General features: G+C 35.7%; 1 protein-coding gene across 16 annotated transcripts in view; it reads left to right on the top strand.

The window, feature by feature from the left end:
- Positions 1 to 9,327, top strand: part of LOC140197937 (R3H domain-containing protein 1-like) — a 173,085-nt gene extending 163,758 nt beyond the window's left edge. For 8 of the 16 annotated variants that reach the window (XM_072258567.1, XM_072258573.1, XM_072258568.1 and 5 more), the window contains 3 exons: positions 1,016 to 1,107; positions 2,879 to 2,963; positions 8,045 to 9,326. In XM_072258567.1, coding sequence (XP_072114668.1) covers positions 1,016 to 1,107; positions 2,879 to 2,963; positions 8,045 to 8,379 — 512 coding nt within the window. In that variant the 3' untranslated portion in view covers positions 8,380 to 9,326. Of the gene's footprint in view, positions 1 to 1,015; positions 1,108 to 2,878; positions 2,964 to 8,044 lie in introns of all 16 variants that reach the window. The other 8 variants (XM_072258574.1, XM_072258575.1, XM_072258580.1 and 5 more) reach the window with 5 other exon arrangements.
- Positions 9,328 to 19,475: the final 10,148 nt, after the last annotated feature.

The following is a 19,475-nucleotide window of genomic DNA, read 5'->3' on the forward strand; positions in this document are numbered from 1 at the left end:
GTTGATATTTCAGTCAGATCAGTTTTGATCTTAATGTATAGTGAAACAAGCATAAAGAGGTCAAGTGACCTACAGTGTCCATCTAATTTGTGTATTTGTATTTTAAGTGCTTTTTTTAAAACAGTCTATTTACTTAATTTGCCCTCATTCCTTTTTGCAAAAGATGTTCGCTCACGCTGGGATATTAGGTACTCTTGCACTTGCAAATGTAGTGTACGAGGTAAAAAGGAATTAATTAACTATATTTTTAACATTTTCAAAATGACAGTTGTATGAGTGGAAGTAAAAGAAGGGCAAGTCTTATTGTGAGACCAGATAGTTGTAGAAGAGTAAAAGCGAGTGAATTTTATATTTAAAGATGTCAAGCAAGTGACAATATTATTTGGTCTATAGGGTGCAACAAAGTATAATACAGAACAATCAAAATTATCATGAGTTTAAATATATACAACGCAATACAAGTATTTCATATGATTTTTTTGTTAATTTTTCTGCATATACATACCCTCCCAAACTGTTTGTGTCACAACTGTTCTCTGGCATCAAGTACTTCTAGACAGCCAAAGGAGTTGTGTCAGTAATTTGTAATTGAGATAAATGTTGTATAAACACCCATGAGATTTCAGCTCTGATTTTCATGGTATTGTTACAGACACTGTTAATAGTCTTTAAGCATGCATCCCCATGGTAGGTTAGCAGATAGTGTGATGCTATAATAGCTAGAGGTGACAGAGTTTGGAGTGCTCTCTATAAGAGGTTTCAACGTCCTTGCCGTGAACCACATGGGTTTCCTCCAAAGCTCTGGTTTCCTCCCACATTCGCAAGATGTACTGGTTAGTAGGTTAATTGGGCATTGTAAGGCTAGGGTTAAATAGATGGGTTTTTGCACAGTGTGGCTTCTAGTACTGGAAGAGCCTGTTCTGCACTGTATTTCTACACAAATAAATTAGCTCCAGTTTCTGAAGATTGAGCACATATGGACAAATTATTAAGGAGTTGCTTTCTTTTAAAACAGACGGCCGCTACCCTTTGCTGGGCCAGCCTTTGCAGTACAATACCCCAATCCGTCCTCTTATCCAGGGACCACACATCGTCTCAACACAGCAGGTTAGTTTTGAGTTTTGCCAAAAGTTATCATCTTCTGAACTAAATCTTTGGGATTTCTACTCAGGAATTAATTTGATTTTGTAATGACAGTGCTCAAAGTTACTTGGGTTCTCTTTCATTTCCTCTTAATCTAATGGAGCTGTAGCTTAAATGTGAAATCTATAATGAAACGATGCAGTCGGCAGGTTTGAGGATGTAATTTTTAAAACAAGTCTATCTTTACACGAGTCCGGATCAAAAAGCACAGAATTTAAAGAGACTCATTGGAAGTAAACAGAATTTGTGACAACTTATCTATGGTGCTTGATTTAGTCTTGGTCAGTTTTATCAGTAGGACTGATTTTTAGCATACAGTGGCATGCAAAAGTTTGGGCACCTCCTGGTCAAAATTCCTGTTACTGTGAATAGCTAAGTGAGTAAAAGATGACCTGATTTCCAAAAGGCATAAAGTTAAAGATGACACATTTCTTTAATATTTTAAGCAAGATTACTTTTTTATTTCCATCTTTTACAGTTTCAAAATAACAAAAAAGGAAAAGGGACCCAAAGCAAATGTTTGGGCACCCTGCATGGCAGCACTTAGTAACACCCCCTTTGGCAAGTATCACAGCTCGTAAACGCTTTTTGTAGCCAGCTAAGAGTCTTTTAATTCTTATTTGGGGGATTTTTGCCCATCCTTCCTTGCAAAAGGCTTCTAGTTCTGTGAGATTCTTGGGCCATCTTACATGCACTGCTGTTTTGCTCATTGCAGCCAAAAAGTTCTATTCAAAAGGCTCAAAGGAATATCTACACAAGCCTGATGCATTTTGGAAACAAGTCCTGTGGACTGATGAAGTTAAAATAGAACCTTTTGGGCGCAATGAGCAAAGGTAGAGAAAAAAGGGTGCAAAATTTCATGAAAAGAACCCCTTTCCAACTGTTAAGCACAGGGGTGGATCGATCATGCTTTGGGCTTGTGTTGCAGCCAGTGGCATGGGAAACATTTACTAGTAGAGGGAAGAATGAATTCAATTAAATACCAGCAAATTCTGGAAATAAACATCACACCGTCTGTAAAAAAAAAAAGTCGAAGATGAAAAGAGGATGACTTCTGCAACAGGATAATGAACCTAAACACACCTCAAAATCCACAATGGACTACCTCAAGAGGTGCAAGCTGAAGGTTTTGTCATGGTCCTCACAGTCCCCTGACCTAAACATCGAGAATCTTTGGATAGACCTCAAAAGAGCAGTGCACGCAAGATGGCCCAAGAATCTCACAGAACTAGAAGCCTTTTGCAAGGAAGAATGGGTGAAAATCCCCCAAACAAGAATTGAAGGACTCTTAGCTGGCAACAAAAAGCGTCTACAAGCTGTGATACTTGCCAAAGGGGGTGTTACTAAGTACTGCCATGCAGGGTGCCCAGACTTTTGCTTCGGGCCAGTTTCCTTTTTTGTTATTTTGAAAGTGTAAAAGATGGAAATAAAAAAGTTTTCTTGCTTAAAATATTAAAGAAATGTGTCATCTTTAACTTTATGCTTTTTGGAAAGCAGTTCATCTTTTACTCGCTTAGCTATTCACAGTAACAGAAATTATGACCGGGGTGCCCAAACTTTTGCATACTACTGTATTCTTTCTTAACTGGCACAGAAGATTGCAGAAACTCATGCAACCTGGTTGTAGGTTTTGTTTATAGTATATTGTTCACCGTTGAAGAATTCCAAGTTACACAATACATAGTGACGCTTTTGTCTATTTTTAGTTTTGATGTTTTTGTGTTCAATTTTTCAGGGTCAGAATTTAAATAGACATGGTGGAAGAGGAAAGAAGCAGACCAGGAAAGCAGCATCAACCGATCTTGGTGCAGGAGAGCCAGGTATGTAAATAAGTATAAGCAGAAGAGATTCTGCCAATGCTGGAATTCCTGCACAACACATGTAAAATACTGGAGGAACTCAGCAAGTCAGGCAGCATCTATGGAAGGGAATACGGTTGATGTTTCAGGCCGACTGCCTTCATCTGGACTGGAAAGGAAGGGGGTAGAAGCCAGAATAAGACAGTATGGGGGTGGGGGGAAACAAAGAATACAAGCTGGCAGGTGATAGGTGAGAGCAGGTGAGGAGAAAGGTGGTTGGATAGGGGAGCAGGGTTGAAGTAAGCTGGGAGGTGGCAGGTGGAAGAGGTAAAGAGCTGACGGAATGTGATTGGAGAGGAGAGTGGTCCATGGAAGAAAGGGAAGGAGGAAGGACACCAGATGGAGGAGATGGCAGGTGAGGAGAAGGAGTGAGAGGGAACCTGAATGGGGAATAGGTAAAGAGAGAAGGGGGAGGAGGAAGAAATTGTCAGAAGTTGAGGAAATCACTGTTCATGCCATCATATAATGATTAAATTAAGTGTGACACACAAATAAGGATGTAAAAGGGTGCTGCTTTCTGCATGCAGTTATATTAGTATTTACAGTATATGATCCATTTTGCCCCAGGATTCTATGTCGGTATTTCTGTGCTGTGCACAAATCATTTGTCATCTAAGGTTTCATTCTGTCCATTCATTTCCAGTAAATGCACTTCAATGTGGCACCAAATACTTCACTAGATCTTTTAAAAAAATTTTTAGATAGCTAAGAGTTTGTGCTAAATATGCAATTCCTTATATTGGATTTCACTGTGAGAAAAGAATATTTTTTTTTTGTGAGCCTTATCCTTTCATCGTCTTACGGATCTCTGTTAGGTTGCCCGTCATAAGATTGTTGTGACATAAGAGTAGATCACTCAGCCTTAGCAGAGATACCTCAGTTGCCACTTTATTAGATAGAGGGCTGGAACCTGATGTGGTCTTCTGCTGTAGCCCATCTACTTCAAGATTCAACATTTCCTGCACATCACTATTGTAACGGGTGTTTATTGTCACCTTCCTGTCTTTTGAACCAGTCTGGCCATTCTCCTCTGATGTCTCTTTTTAACAAGGCATTTTCGCCCACAGGACTGCTGCCCACTGAATGGCCTTTTTTTTCACACTATTCTCTGTAAACTCTAAAGACTGTTCTCTGAAAATCCCAGGAGATAAGTAGTTTCCAACTCTTCTGGCACCAATAATTATTCCAGTCAAAGTCACTTAGATCACATTTCTTCCTCATTCTGATGTTTGGTCTGAACAGCAACTGAACCTCTTGAACATGTCTGCATGGTTCTATGCATGAAGTTGCCGTCACATCATTGGCTGATGAGATATTTGCATTAATGAGCAGGTGTACATGTGTACTTAATAAAGTGGCTGCTTGCTGTATACTGTTCTGCTGTTTCCCATGAGTCGTGAAAATCCCACTCTGAATCAATTCTTGTTTTTTTAAATCTCTGATTGATCTGTTTTCCACTAGTCCAAAATGCAGGAAATTCCAGCTCTTTACTTTTTTTTAATATAATAACTTGTTGCATCAACCCACCACCAACTTTACCCCCTCCCCCCACTGTATCTTTTGCCTAAAATGTCAAATCTGTGCACATATTCTGACATGAACAGTTCCCTTTATTTGCAAACTGGTAGCTTTTTTAAATACAGTGGGTTCTGGTTAATTGGGACACATTGGGACCTATTCATTTTTGCCCAATTAAGCAACTGCCCCAATTAGCCAAAGTTTCATGGAAGTAGTTAAAAAGGTATTAAAAGATAAACCTGTGTTTAACTGAGTAACGAATTATGTACTTAAATGAAATACAGAAAAAAATGGAACAGTGGCAGTCCTACAACAGTACTATAAAAGTGTGTGTTGTTCCTAAAATACATTGATGGAGTAATTCATCCAGTGTACGCTGCCATATCCTTCTGATTGACTGTGAACGAACAAAATCAGCGCAGGCGCCCAGTGCAGATAATTGGTCTATTGTGCCATCCATTGCTTTCTTTGAACCTGATAGTGCTGCATGTTTGTAGCCAAGGGAATTGTTTGGCGTGGAGCGATATTTTTTTTTCCCCCTTTTTTTTATATAGGCCTGTTTCATTGGCGTTGAAGGCATCATCTCCATAAAATTTTCAAATGTTTTGTAGATTTCCATGTTTCTGCATTTACAGCATCAGCACTATCTTTCTCACCGTGTGCTTTCCTGAATTTAATCTGGTGTCAACGTTTTTTTTAACATTGGTCAAACGCACACCTGATTACAATAGAAAACCATTGACTGAGACCCTCTTCAACATCTGGGTCCCTATTTTCACACATGAATTTTGGGGATTTTCCCTGTTGTCTCTTGTGTAAAGCCCATTCTTCTCGCAGTGTATCTTGCAGATGTATCAAGCATGAAATTGTCGATTTCAGCACTTCAGTTATCTCTGCCAGCTGACAAAAAGTGGTGTTAGGCAGATGTCTTTTACTTTAAAAAAAACAAATTGGTCAAAAATCACTGCTTTTTGAATCAGTGTCCATTAGCCAAAATGAATAACATAACAGAAGCACACACAATTGACGCTATTTAAAACTGTTCACACTAAGCAGGTGTAGTGTTTAACTGCCACATGAGTGCACCCAACTGACATTAGCTAGAAACTGTTCTGCAAGTCTCACGTCCCAATTAAGCAGCATGGTGTCCCAAATAAAGGAAGCGAATCCCAGCTATTTTCCCGATTAGTTTTTGTTCCTTAAGAGTTATCCCAAATAAACAGCTGCCCCAATTAACTGGAATCGGCTATATGTCCATTGCTTTGCTGCAATTACGACTGTGCTTTAGTGATATTACCAATAAGAATGCTGTTGTGTGCTGGGGCAGCAGGCTGAGGGTAGCAGACACCAACAGAATCAACAAACTCATTCGTAAGGCCAGTGATGTTGTGGGGATGGAACTGGACTCTCTGACGGTGGTGTCTGAAAAGAGGATGCTGTCTAAGTTGCATGCCATCTTGGTCACTGTCTCCCATCCACTACATAATGTACTGGGTGGGCACAGGAGTACATTCAGCCAGAGACTCATTCCACCGAGATGTAACACTGAGTGTCATGGGAAGTCATTCCTGCCTGTGGCCATCAAACTTTACAACTCCTCCCTTGGAGGGTCAGACACCCTGAGCCAATAGGCTGGTCCTGGACTTATTTCCTGGCATAATTTACATATTACTATTTAACTATTTATGGTTTTATTACTATTTATTATTTATGGTGCAACTGTAACGAAAACCAATTTCCCCCGGGATCAATAAAGTATGCCTATGACTAGAATGCTGACTTGTTTTTTTGTTGATGTACAGAACTGAATATTTTCCTGAAATCCAAAGAATTTAATCTAATAAACCAAACATTTAAACCTTCCCATGGAAATAAATCATTCTCTCGCCCAAATGAGTTTAATGGCCTAAACTGTAAGTGTTAGAAATTTGATACACAGCTTTTCTAATGCATCACTTGCACACTTCAATATACTCACCATTGATTAGTCTTTATGGTGCTTTTCACAAAATTATCTAGTAACAAATTGGAACCAATATCTCTTGCATACAAATAAGTGTGTCCCATTGAATACATGTGTGATTGAGATTTTCTTTCAAACCCATGAAATATTTTCAAAGTTCACAAAATTATGTTAATATAATTATGGGTTTGATTTTGACAGTGGAGCAAACTTCCTGCATGAATCCTAATTTGGGACAGGACAAAAGCCAGTAGTTCTCCTGATAATTTATTGACCTGGAATGAATGACAAATTTCTGATCAAAACAGATCTAGAGTCCAGCAAATGCCCAGTACCAACCAAAGTCAAGTTTATTGTCAGATGCACAATTGTGTGTATGTATGTGTGTGTGTGTGTATGTATTTGTTTGAAACAGCATCTGAAACACATAGCATTATATAAAGTGTTCACAAGAAAATCACAAATTATACAGTTTTTACAAGCAAACACAATTAGAACACAAATACAAAATATATCAGTAGTTGATCTATAAAAATGGGTGCCTATTTGCACATTACAATATGATTCTCATTAAACGTCGTTAAGACTTCCCCTCCATCATAGTCCTCCAATAACTGTTCACTTCCTGAACTTCTGCTTTCATTTTTTTCTCTTTATCAATTCTCATCATTATCTTACAATTCATAATTTTCTTTATCTGTGCTTGTAAGTTAAATATTTGATTAACCTATTTCATCATTTCACTAAATCTATTTGGCATTTTAGCATTATTTCATTGTAGGAAGTTATTTGTTTAAATCTAAATATATAATTTTCCAAATGCAAACAAACTTGGGTTACAGTATAAAACTTGCTTTATCACAGTTTACTTAGAGATAATGTGGATGGTAGGAAGGCAGGAGTAACAGCGGTTTCCTCATTGCTTTCTGGACCTTGATTGAAATCCTACTGGATAAAATCTGCAATAGAATAATAACATAGCTACAGTAAGCCTCTTTTGGTGACCATGCTGCCATATTACTTCAAACAACATTTCTGTTTTCCTGATTTTTTTTTAATGATATAAATGGAGACTGTTTGGTCTTTCAAGTCTGTGCTGGCTCTCAGAGCATTCCATCAGTCTCTTCCCTGTAATTCTCTCTCCTATTCATCAACTCCCACTGATTGTCTATCCGCCCATTTACCCTAGGGGTATTTTGAAGTAGCCAAATAATCCATAACCAGTAATGTGTTCCTGATTTATTAATTAATGTTTCATGTTTGCTTTGCATTTAGAAGAAGAGAACAAAGTTGTACAACTTGGTATCAACCAGTAATTTTTAAGTCAAACTGCTAGCCCAGACATTGGACTGCAGGACGTAACATTATTATAATGTAATTTTGGCAAATCTTTTTGTTTCCAGAAATCAAATTTGAAATGATTGTCTTCTATTCTGCTTGTTGTTACCCCTGGATGTACTGTTATTACATGATTTGGTATAAGAAAGAAATGTTAACAAGTATAGAATTATTCTGCTTGGTATTTGTTTGCATAACTACTTGTCTTCTGGCTCTCTTGCAGTTGTCAGCAGAGTCTTGGAGGTGACTGACCTACCGGAGGGAATTAGTCGTACAGAAGCTGATAAGCTTTTAAACGAACTCTTTAAAGCTGGTGCTAAGATTCGATGGCTGCGAGATTCTCAGCCACATTGTGGTGGTGGTGATAGTAATGCAAATACAGAACACTCAAAACCTTCCAGTGACTTAGCATCCATGTACACAATCTTAGCAATGTTTCCTTCAAAACTGGCTGCTCAGAATGCGTTATTGAAACAAAATAACTCAAACAGATTTAAACTGAGATCAAGCAAGAAGCACTACGATTTTCACATTATGGAAAGGGCTAGTTCTCAGTAGTTTACACTGCACTGGACTTGCAGTTTCTTCCACTTATTTCCCTCTTCAATTGGACATGTATAATGGTTTCTGTTGACATATAGACTTCTGGAACGTGGTATTTTACAATATAACAATTGAAGAAAACCAGTGATCCACCAAAAAAAAAAGGTTGAGTTTCCTAATTTATGTTCACCGTTGTCACAACAAAGTATCTGAGCATATCACAAAGCTGTGTCTTTATATGGAGAATGCTGTAGAATCTCAGTACAAATTTTATAGCCCTTTTGTTTTATATTTGTGAATCTTGTATCCAATCCAGAGCTCCATTGTACAGCAACTGTTACATGAACACCGTCAGCCAATAATTACTTGCTTTAACAGTTTCTACCCAGCACAGCCAACATAATGTGAGCTTGCTTGAAAGAAGCAAAACAATTTGGAGAAACCCAGGAAGTTTGTGGGAATGAAGTAGTTGTTATCTTTCTCAGCTGATCACCAGCGACCTACAAAGAAGAACATGTGAAAACATTGCCTTTTGGATGCAGACTGAAGATTTTGCTGTTTGGCATCCTGGATCCAATGAGTTTTAATCTTAGTCTCCAGTACCCTATTTTAGGTCAACTTTATACTAATTGGGCTCCAGTTTACTGTGTGGACATTCCTCTTTTTGTTATGAAGCTCCAGATGCAATTTTTGTGTTTTTTTTAAATGCTGGACATTTGTTAGATGTTTGTGTTTTAAGTTCACCTAATATTAAGGATCACTGGACATCAACAGAATTGTTGCTTTATTGCCAAAACAAACCTTTCATTTTTTTTTTGGTTGTGTATAAATCCTGCCAGGCTGTACAATGTGTGCTGATGCAAGTTTATTTTCCCCTTTTTTCAGTTCAGAAAAAAATAAATGTTTACAAATACATACAAAGCTCCTTGTAACTTATTTGGCTTGTATAAAGTTCTTGTCCGATGCTACTTGACTGCCATGAGATTTGATTGATTGTAAATTGAACTAAAATTGTAAATGTGATTTTTTTTCTTCAAATGATATAGTATTGGTTATTAGGAAAAAAGAGCCATTTTCCTATATTTAATGTTCTTTTAAAGCATTAGTTGTGTGTCTGTTGTGATTAACTGTCATGTGTAACAAAATGTTCCTCTGGTTTATTTTAGCTGGTAATGTTGGCTAACGACACTAGAGGTAGAGAATGATACAAGCTACAAACCTTCAGTGAAAATCAAATTTGCTAGGCAGGCATGTGAGACAGAGAATTGGGCTACTTTGGCCTTTCAAGTTCAGTTTAAAATTAAACCAGAAAGGTGAATAAAACTCACGGAAATGGGTGAAGTTTATTGTCATGTCTAAATTACATTGATGCACAGATGTAATGGAAAAAAATTGTTTACTGCTAGCTGCCTGCAAATTTTATATTTTGAAAGCATGTTTTAGGAGATGAAGTTCAGCTAAGTGTACTGTGCAAAAGAAATAGACAAGGTAAGTGACTGGAAGAGGAAAGAATAATTGATTACATCAAGTAAGTTTTCAGCTGTGTGTTCACAATATCTCGAAGGTTATTAATTCACCATTGTTTTAATTATTTGAAAATATTGGAAATATTCAACAAAAATAAATACAGATATTCAAAATGCAAGACAAAAAAGAATAACATCAACCTAAATCAGAAAAAAAGCTCTGGCAAAACTTGATTTTTGTTTACCTTTCTGCCAACCATTTTGTATTTGCATAACTACTTGGTTAAGATTTTCATGCATCAGCTGTGAAGTGCACTTGCACGTTTGATGAAGACTGAAAAGAGAGTAACATTATTGTACTAGCTAACAAACTTTTCTAAGTATTATAAATCCTTGTATTTTATATTTTTAAAACAGATGATTTTCAGCTTTGTAATTTAATCAGGGATTTACTGATATGATTAGTCTTTAGTATGTATCGTTATCTGAATCTGCTGCAGTCATTATTAACTATTTGAATATTCTCTATTTAGATTGACTGCTGCTAATTGGTATTTTTGAATAAGGACAATCCTTCAATTTCATTGCAGTGATAATGTTTTCCATGCATTGAATTATAAAGCAAAACTTTATAATTTTTATAAAGGGTAATTCTATCAATTAAAAATATCAATTTTGGAAGTACCAGGTGATGTATCATTTCAGCCTCTCCTTCAGAGTGCTGAAAATCCCACTACAATTCTGACTGAGGTGTTTTCTGTGGAATTTGCTTGTTCTACCTGCGACTGCATTGCTTTCCTCCGGGTAGTCCAGTTTCCTTCTGCATCCTAAAAATGTGAGTCATGGGTGTGAGTAGGTGAATTGCCTTCTGCATGCTGGTTATATTGTGTATGATAGAATCTCAGCTGAGTTAACAATGTAGAGAGAATGGGATTCATGTAACATTAGTATAAATGGTTACACAAATGGTCAGTGTGGATTCAGTTGACCTGTTTCCTTGCCATATTTTTATGGAAAAAGTAGTTCCCTGCATTCAGAGTAACAAATTTTATTGTGGACAGTGTTTCAGAACATAGAGCAGCACTTCACAGAAAAAGGCTTTGTGGCCCACCATGTCTGTGTGGATCAAGATGCTAGTTTAATCCCATCTACCTGTACCTGGTCTGAACCCCTCTAATTCATGTCTGCTCAGTCTGTCTACATACCTCTTGCTGCTACCACCTCTGCTGAAAGTGTATTTCAGGTGTCTGCTACTCCGTGTTTTTCCCCTTAAACCTTAATTCCCCTGCTATGCAAAACTAATAACTTGTCAATTATTTGACTTTAAAATACCTACAGGTGGTTTGGGTAATAGATCACCTCAGACAGGGTTCAGGTTTACTGATGTGGGTTTGATTGGCTCCATTCTGGAGAAGAAAGAGTAGTAGGAATATTAGTGTATACTGCTGTTGACTTGTTTGCAACAATCAGGTGGGACATCATTTGGCAGTAGTTATTTCACCAATTGAACTTTGTGTTGTTTTGTTAGAAATGCCAAGATTGGGATAGGTTCAATGATTGAGTTATTGGCGGCGGTAGCGGTCTCGCGGAAGAAGATGCCGGAAATGCACATGCGCAAAGAGGAGCGCATGCACAAATCGACACAACTCAAACTACAAGAACCGACAGCCACTGCAACTGAAAGTGACTCAGAGTCAGAATTGGATTCTGCAGAGAACACAGATGAAGAAGAGGAGGAAGAACTGGAAGAGGTTGGAAATAAAGGAGATGATGGAGACATAAAAGAGGCTTTATTGCAATTAACGGCTGAACTAAGAAAAGTAAGAGCAGAGATTAGAGATATGAAGATGTGCTATAATAAAGCTATGAAAAGACAGGATAAAATGGATAAGAAGCTTCAGAAAATGGAAAGAGCAATGGGGTATATGAATGATAGAGTGGAAAAAACAGAAAATGATCTGCTTGCCTGGAACTCGGAAAGAAATCGACTCTTGGAGAAAGTGGACATGTTGGAAAACTTCAGTAGACGTAATAATATCAAAATTGTTGGTCTTAAAGAAGGTATGGAGGGAGGAAATCCAATAGAATTTTTTCAAAAATGGATCCCGGAAGTTTTGCAAATGAAAGAGGAGGTTCAATCAATTGAAATTGAGCGGGCACATAGAGCTCTAAGACCAAAACCACAAGATGACCAATATCCACGATCGATTTTAATAAAATTCTTAAGATTTCAAGACAAGGAAAGGATTCTACAGGCAGCTACCCAAGCTGCCAAGAATAGAAAAGAGCCATTGATGATTCAAAGGAATAAAGTTTTTTTCTACCCTGACATAAGTTATGAACTTTTGAAGAGAAGGAAGAAATTTAATCCAGTGAAAAAAATCCTATGGGATCATGGTTATCAATTTGTATTGTGTTATCCTGCAACCTTGAAGATTTTTTTGGCTGGTGGAGAAAAAAGATTTTTTGATGACTACCAGAAAGCGGAGCAGTTTGTGCGAGATTCACTGAATATTCATCAGATACAAGAACAAATCCAGGGGAGTGAGATAGATTGAAGATGAAGACTGGGTCAAAGAATGGACTTGCTGGATTTTTGGGGGGGGATGAATATATAAATATATTATTAATTATGCGAGGGGGGAAGAAAGATTAAAATTTGAAGAATACTAGTTGGGAATAGTAATATTAATTTTGTTTTTATATATATATATATATATAATTTTTTTTGTTGCGGGGGAGCTGGAAGAAGCACTGACCAATTGCTACGCTAATCATGTGTCACGACCTGCAAAATGGAGGGGGGTAGTGGTGCGTATCTTTTCATTCACAACATTAGTGGGGGGGGTATTTTGTTTTGTTTTTTCTTTTTTTGTATCTTTTCTATCTTTTCTTTTTGCCTGGAGGGTTGGGAGGGAGACACATAGCAACATGGTGAAGTTCAAAGAGATTCCCCAAGGAACTATGAGAGTTGAGAAGATAAGTAATGTTTTAGATTGGAGTAACTTTGTTAAGAATAATGGCTAATTTATTGAATTTTTTGAGTTTTAATGTTAATGGGCTTAATGGACCAGTGAAAAGAAAAAGAATCTTAACACATATTAAGAAAATGAAGATAGATTTAGCCTTTTTACAGGAAACGCATTTAACAGAAACAGAACATCAGAAACTAAAGAGAGATTGGGTGGGTAGTGTTGTTGCGGCTTCATTTAATTCAAAAGCGAGGGGAGTAGCAATTTTGATCAATAAAACGTTACCAATTAGAATACAAAATGTAATAACCGATTCTGGGGGGAGATATGTGATTATACATTATCAACTTTTCTCTGAATTATGGACATTTATGAATATTTATGCACCAAATGAAAATGATGCAAAATTCATACAAGAAGCTTTTTTGAATTTGGCGGATGCACATGAAAAAATATTAATTGGAGGAGACTTTAATTTTTGCTTAGACCCAATCTTAGATAGATCAACTAAGGCTGTTATAAAATCGAAGGTAGTAAATCTAACTTTATCATTAATGAAAGATTTAAATTTGATTGATATATGGAGAAGAATCAATCCTAAAGAAAGAGACTATTCATTCTATTCTCATAGACATAAAACCCACTCAAGGATAGATTTTTTCCTATTATCAATGCATATTCAACACAGAGTGAAAAATATGGAATATAAAGCAAGAATATTGTCAGATCATTCTCCTTTATTAATGACAATAATAATGACTGATAAGGAAGAAGTGGCTTATAGATGGAGATTTAATTCAACATTATTAAAACGTCAAGATTTTTGTGATTTTATGAAAAAGCAGATCCAATTTTTTTTGGATACAAATTTTCATTCAGTGGATGATAAATTTATATTATGGGATGCGATGAAAGCATATTTGAGGGGCCAGATAATAAGTTATACGTCTAAAATTAAAGAGTATATGGCAGAATTAGATCAATTGGAAAAAGAGATTACAAAATTAGAAAAAGAATCTCAAAGTTATATGTCGGAAGAAAAACGAAGGCAACTTGTCAAGAAGTTACAATAGAAAAAGCAATTATAAGAACTAAGCAAAGGTATTATGAGTTAGGTGAGAGAGCACATAAAATTCTTGCCTGGCAGTTGAAAACAGAACAAGCTTCCAAAACAATAAATGCAATTAGAACAAGCGCAAATAAAATATCTTATAAACCTCTTGAAATAAATGAAACCTTTAAAAGTTTTTATTCTGAATTATATCAATCAGAATCACAAAATGATGTTAATGAGATAGAAAGGTTTTTATCACAAATAACTCTTCCAAAATTGAATTCGGAAGAACAGAAGGGATTAGATAAGCCTTTTACATTAAAAGAAGTTGAAGAAGCTTTAGGATCACTTCAAAGTAATAAATCTCCAGGAGAAGATGGTTTTCCACCTGAATTTTATAAAAAGTTTAAAGATTTATTATTTCCTCTCTTTATGGAGTTAATACGTCAAGCAGAAAAAACATATAAACTCCCAGAATCTTTTTCAACAGCGATCGTAATAGTATTGCCAAAAAAAGACAGAGACCCTATGAAACCAACATCATACAGGCCTATTTCTTTATCGAATACGGGTTATAAAATAATAGCAAAAATTTTATTGAATAGATTATCTAAATACTTACCAAAATTAATACATATGGATGAAACAGGATTTATTAAAAATAGACAATTGGCAGATAATGTAACTCGGCTACTCGGTATAATTCATTTGGCACAAAAAAGGGACGAGAAGAGTATAGTAGTAGCCTTGGATGCAGAAAAAGCATTTGATAGATTAGAATGGGATTTTTTATTTAAAGTATTAGAAAAATATGGGTTAGGAACATCTTTTATAAATTGGATTAAAATTTTAAATTCTAACCCTAAGGCTAAAGTAGTGACAAACTCTCAAATTTCAACACCATTCCAGTTAAAAAGGTCAACTAGACAAGGTTGTCCATTATCACCTGCTTTATTTGTACTGGCAATCGAGCCACTAGCAGAATTAATCAAAATTGATCCAGATATTACAGGTTTTAGAGTCAATCAGGAGGAATATAAAATTAATATTTTTGCCGATGATGTTTTGATTTATTTAACAAACCCACAACATTTGTTACATAAATTATCTTCTAGATTGGATGAATATGGGAAGGTATCAGGTTATAAAATAAATTGGGATAAAAGTGAAATTTTACCTCTTACTAAAGGAGACTATAGTCAATGTCGGTTAGCAACCCAATTTAGATGGCCGGTAAATGGTATAAAGTATTTAGGTATAAGACTTGATAATGATGTAAAGAATTTATATAAATTTAATTATTTACCACTATTGAAAAAAATTCAAGGAGATCTTGACAAATGGATGATACTACCAATAACATTAGTAGGTAGAGTCAATGTTGTAAAAATGAACATATTTCCTAGATTACAGTATTTGTTTCAAACATTACCAATACAATTGCCACAGAAATTTTTTCAAGAGTTAAATAAACGTGTGAGAAAATTTCTTTGGAAAGGTAAAATGTCAAGAGTATCATTGGAAAAATTGACATGTAAATTTGATGGAGGAGGGTTACAACTTCCAAACTTTAAGAATTATTATAAAGCAAGTCAACTTAGATTTATTGCATCTTTTTTCGATGATTGAAAACCAGCATGGATTAAAATAGAATTAGACAAGATAGGAGAAAATAGACCTGAAGATTTTATATATAAATGGGAATCTAAATGGATACGGGAAAAGAAAGAATCTCCTGTATTAACAGATTTGATTGATCTATGGAATAAGATAAATGTTGATAATGAAATACAAAAATCTTTATTAGCAAGGAGACCTTTGTTCCAGAACAGACTTATTCCTTTTACAATGGACAATCAACTTTTATATAATTGGTACCAAAAAGGGATTAAATTTATAGGAGATTGTTATGAACGAGGTATATTGATGTCATTTGAACAATTAAAGGAAAAATATAAAATATCAAATAATACTTTCTTTTGTTACCTTCAATTAAGGGCTTACTTAAAAGGTAAGCTGGGTCAAACAATGTTTTTGCCAAAACCTAATGAAATTGAAACTTTAATTCAAAAAGGGAAAATTAAAAAATTTATTTCTTGTATGTATAATTTGATTCAAGAATAGACAATTAAACAAGGAATCCATAAGTCAAAACAAAAATGAGAAACAGATCTGAATATTAATATTGATGACACAAATTGGTCAAGACTCTGTCTTGACAGTATGACAAATACAATAAATGTTCGACTTAGATTAGTACAATATAATTTTTTACACCAATTATATTATTACACCACAAAAAATAAATAGATTAAATTCAAATCTATCTGATAAATGCTTTTGGTGTAATCAAGAAATTGGTACTTTTTTACATTCTACTTGATCTTGTTTTAAAATTCAACCCTTTTGGATAAATTTAAGAGTCTTATTGGAACAAATTACTGGAACTCAACTTCCACATAACCCTGTATTATTTCTATTAGGTGATATTAAACGGATAAAGCCGAAACTTAAATTGAATAAATATCAGAAAGAATTTATAAAAATTGCATTGGCAGTAGCTAAGAAGACTATAGCAGTTACTTGGAAATCTGATTTGTGTTTAAGTATGAATCGTTGGAATAATGAAATGGCTAGTTCTATTCCACTCGAAAAAATTACTTATAATTTAAGAGATAAATATGTAACATTTCTGAATATTTGGTGCCCTTATTTACAAAAGATAGGATGGCATATTTAAGTGCTCCGATAAAGATCTTGGTCCCTTGGGGAAAGTAACGAATAAGTATACCAAATTTATTTTGAACTCTATGGAGCATGTGGAAACCTTCCAACACCCAGGCATTCTTCTTTTTTTTTCTTCCTTCTTTTTTAGGTAGGACTATATATGGGGGGGAGGGGGAGGGTTAAGGGGAGGGGGGAGGGTAGACACTATCTTTTCATGTATTCATTTTGAAAATTCAATAAAAATTATATTAAAAAAAAAGATTGAGGTATTTTTCCCTCCCTGGAAAGAGTTGTATCATCTATTTATATATCTGTATAAATATGTACATTAATATGTACATGCTTCTTTCTGATTGGGCTTTGCTAAACACATGCCATTGATCGTAGCCCCAATCTGAGACATGAATACTCATTGTGTCTATGTGCCAAGAGTTTAACAACTACAGTTGAAATAGTTTTACAAAATATTTCTATCAATTTTTCTTTTCAGAAAGAGGAGCAGTAGACAATTCAGCCCAAACATGCTCTGCCAGTTAACAAAATCATAGTGAGCAGTCTGCATGGACAAGCTTTCTGGCCCTTTATCTATTTCCCTGACTCATAATATTAAAATATCCATCAACTTTTGTTTTGAATGCAATTACTTATTGAGCCTCAAAATCGCTTCAAGATAGAAAATTCCAAAGATTCATCACTCTGAGGGAAGAATTTTTTTCAGCTCCTCAGTGCTGGATGCATCAGGGTAAACCTAATATCTCAAGGGCCGCTCTGATGAATTTATACTGCATTTCTTCTGCAGAAAGTATACCCTCTCTTTCAATTGGAGACAAAACTGTGCCCAATATTCCAGGTCTGATCAATCTCAATATAATTGTAATAAGGCAGTCATATACTCAAAGTCTGTAGTTTGAAAGGTCAACATACCATGTGCCTTCTTAACTGCCTGCTGTAATCGCTTGTTAATGTTTAGTGAGTTATGCATAAGAATACTCTGATCCTTTTGAACATCACTATTTCCCAGTCACTTGAGTTTTAAAATGTATTTGCTATTTTTTGTGTTTTTCAGTTGTGAATCTCCCACTTTCAACGTATTTACTCCTTTGATTGTTGCAATATCTCTTATTTTCCCTTGCAATGTTTTTATACACTCATTATTCACTTTTCCACTTAGTTTTAAGTCTTTAGCAAATGTGGAATTGGTTACATAGGCTGAGAATTAGCTGGAGCTCAACTATTATAACATACTTCAGTATTGAAAGATTTTCGGTAATTGCAACAATTCTGGTACACCAGATATCACAGCTGCCAAATTAAGAACCTATTTCCAGTGCCTTCCAAAAGTATTCAGCTCCCTCCCCCCACCCCCAACCCTATGTTCACGTAAATAAGTATTACAACCAGGGATTTTGATCAATTTAACTGAGAATTTTTATTTGTGAATCGTGTGCTTCTTTCCTCACAGAAAACAGGGAAAATTGGAAAACATGAAAATCTAAATATACAAAAACTGAAATGTCAGTAGTTCCAAAAGTATTGAACCTCCTTTGCTCAGTACCTAGTTGAACCACCTCTCCACCGCTATTTTTGAATGTCTCTTACTAGCTTTGCACAATGAGATGGAACAAGATTTGCCCATTCCTCCTTGGAAAATTGCTCAAGCTGTGCTAGGTTAGTTGGGGAACAGCAGTAGACAGCAATCTTGAGGTCTTGCTGGAGATATTTGATTGGATCAGGACTCTGACTGGGCCAGTCAAGAACATCAGTTTTCTTCAAATGAAGCCACTCCATGTTGCTCTGGCAGGATGTTGGGTTGTTGTCCTCCTGAAAGTCCCCAGTTTAAGCTTTCTGGCAGAAGCCATCGGGTTTTTCTCCAGGATCTCTTCATATTTAGCAGCATTCATCTCCACATCAAACCTGACCAGATTTCCAGCCCCTGCTGCTGAATTAGCATCCCCATAGCATGATGCTTGAGTGTAGGTTTTTTCACCAAATTTAAACATAAGGGGTAACGCACATTATTTGGAAGCATAATCAGAGGAAGCAGGGTGTTATCAGTATTTCCATTCTTCATTAAATTTCAGCATGAATTGTCTTGCTGTGTTGCCTCCGTAATTTTGCTTCCACACTCCTGTCACCTCTGCTGCAGAATTCAATATTTATTTACTAAGTAGTTCAGCAAATAGAATTCTTAAATAAAACAGAGTCTTTTCAAACCGAAACATTAACTCTATTTCTCTTTTGCAAGAGCTGATGCCTACTGAGTATTTCCAGCATTTTATATATTTTTTTAATTTCAGATTTCTGGCAACAGGATTTTTTGATTTTTCTATTAAAATTCTTACAAGAATTACAAGCTCCATCAATATGCAGACATTATTGAAATTCTAAGGTAAACTCTAATATAATCACACTTCACTGTTGATCTTAGTTTTTCAGGGTCCCTGTAATCTCTCTAGGTCGTAGACCATTATATGGAATGGTGGGGCTGGTTTGAGGGACCACTACCTTTCTCTTGCTCCTTTTGTGTTCTAACAAATAAAAAGCTTCATATAAGTAGCATATTTCACAACTTCTGGATATACAAAGTGCTTTGTAGCCAAATAAACACTAGTATTAATCAACTGTCATCTAAACGTTTACATGTCATGTAATTATCAGCTATGACTCAGACCATCCTCATTTCTGATCCAAATGGCATGGGTTCAATTCCCACTCCAACAATGTGACTATCTACTTTGAAATGCTACTGCAGCACTGCATAATCATACATGTAATCTTTTGAATGATGACACAAAACTGATGCCGTGTTCAGCCTTGGATGTAAGATGTTCTGTTTTTTTTTCATTTTGAAGAGGGGATATTCTGCATCATGACCATGCTTATTCTCAAATA

The sequence above is a fragment of the Mobula birostris genome, chromosome 5 (genome assembly GCF_030028105.1).
Source record: "Mobula birostris isolate sMobBir1 chromosome 5, sMobBir1.hap1, whole genome shotgun sequence".
NCBI classification, from domain to species: domain Eukaryota; kingdom Metazoa; phylum Chordata; class Chondrichthyes; order Myliobatiformes; family Myliobatidae; genus Mobula; species Mobula birostris.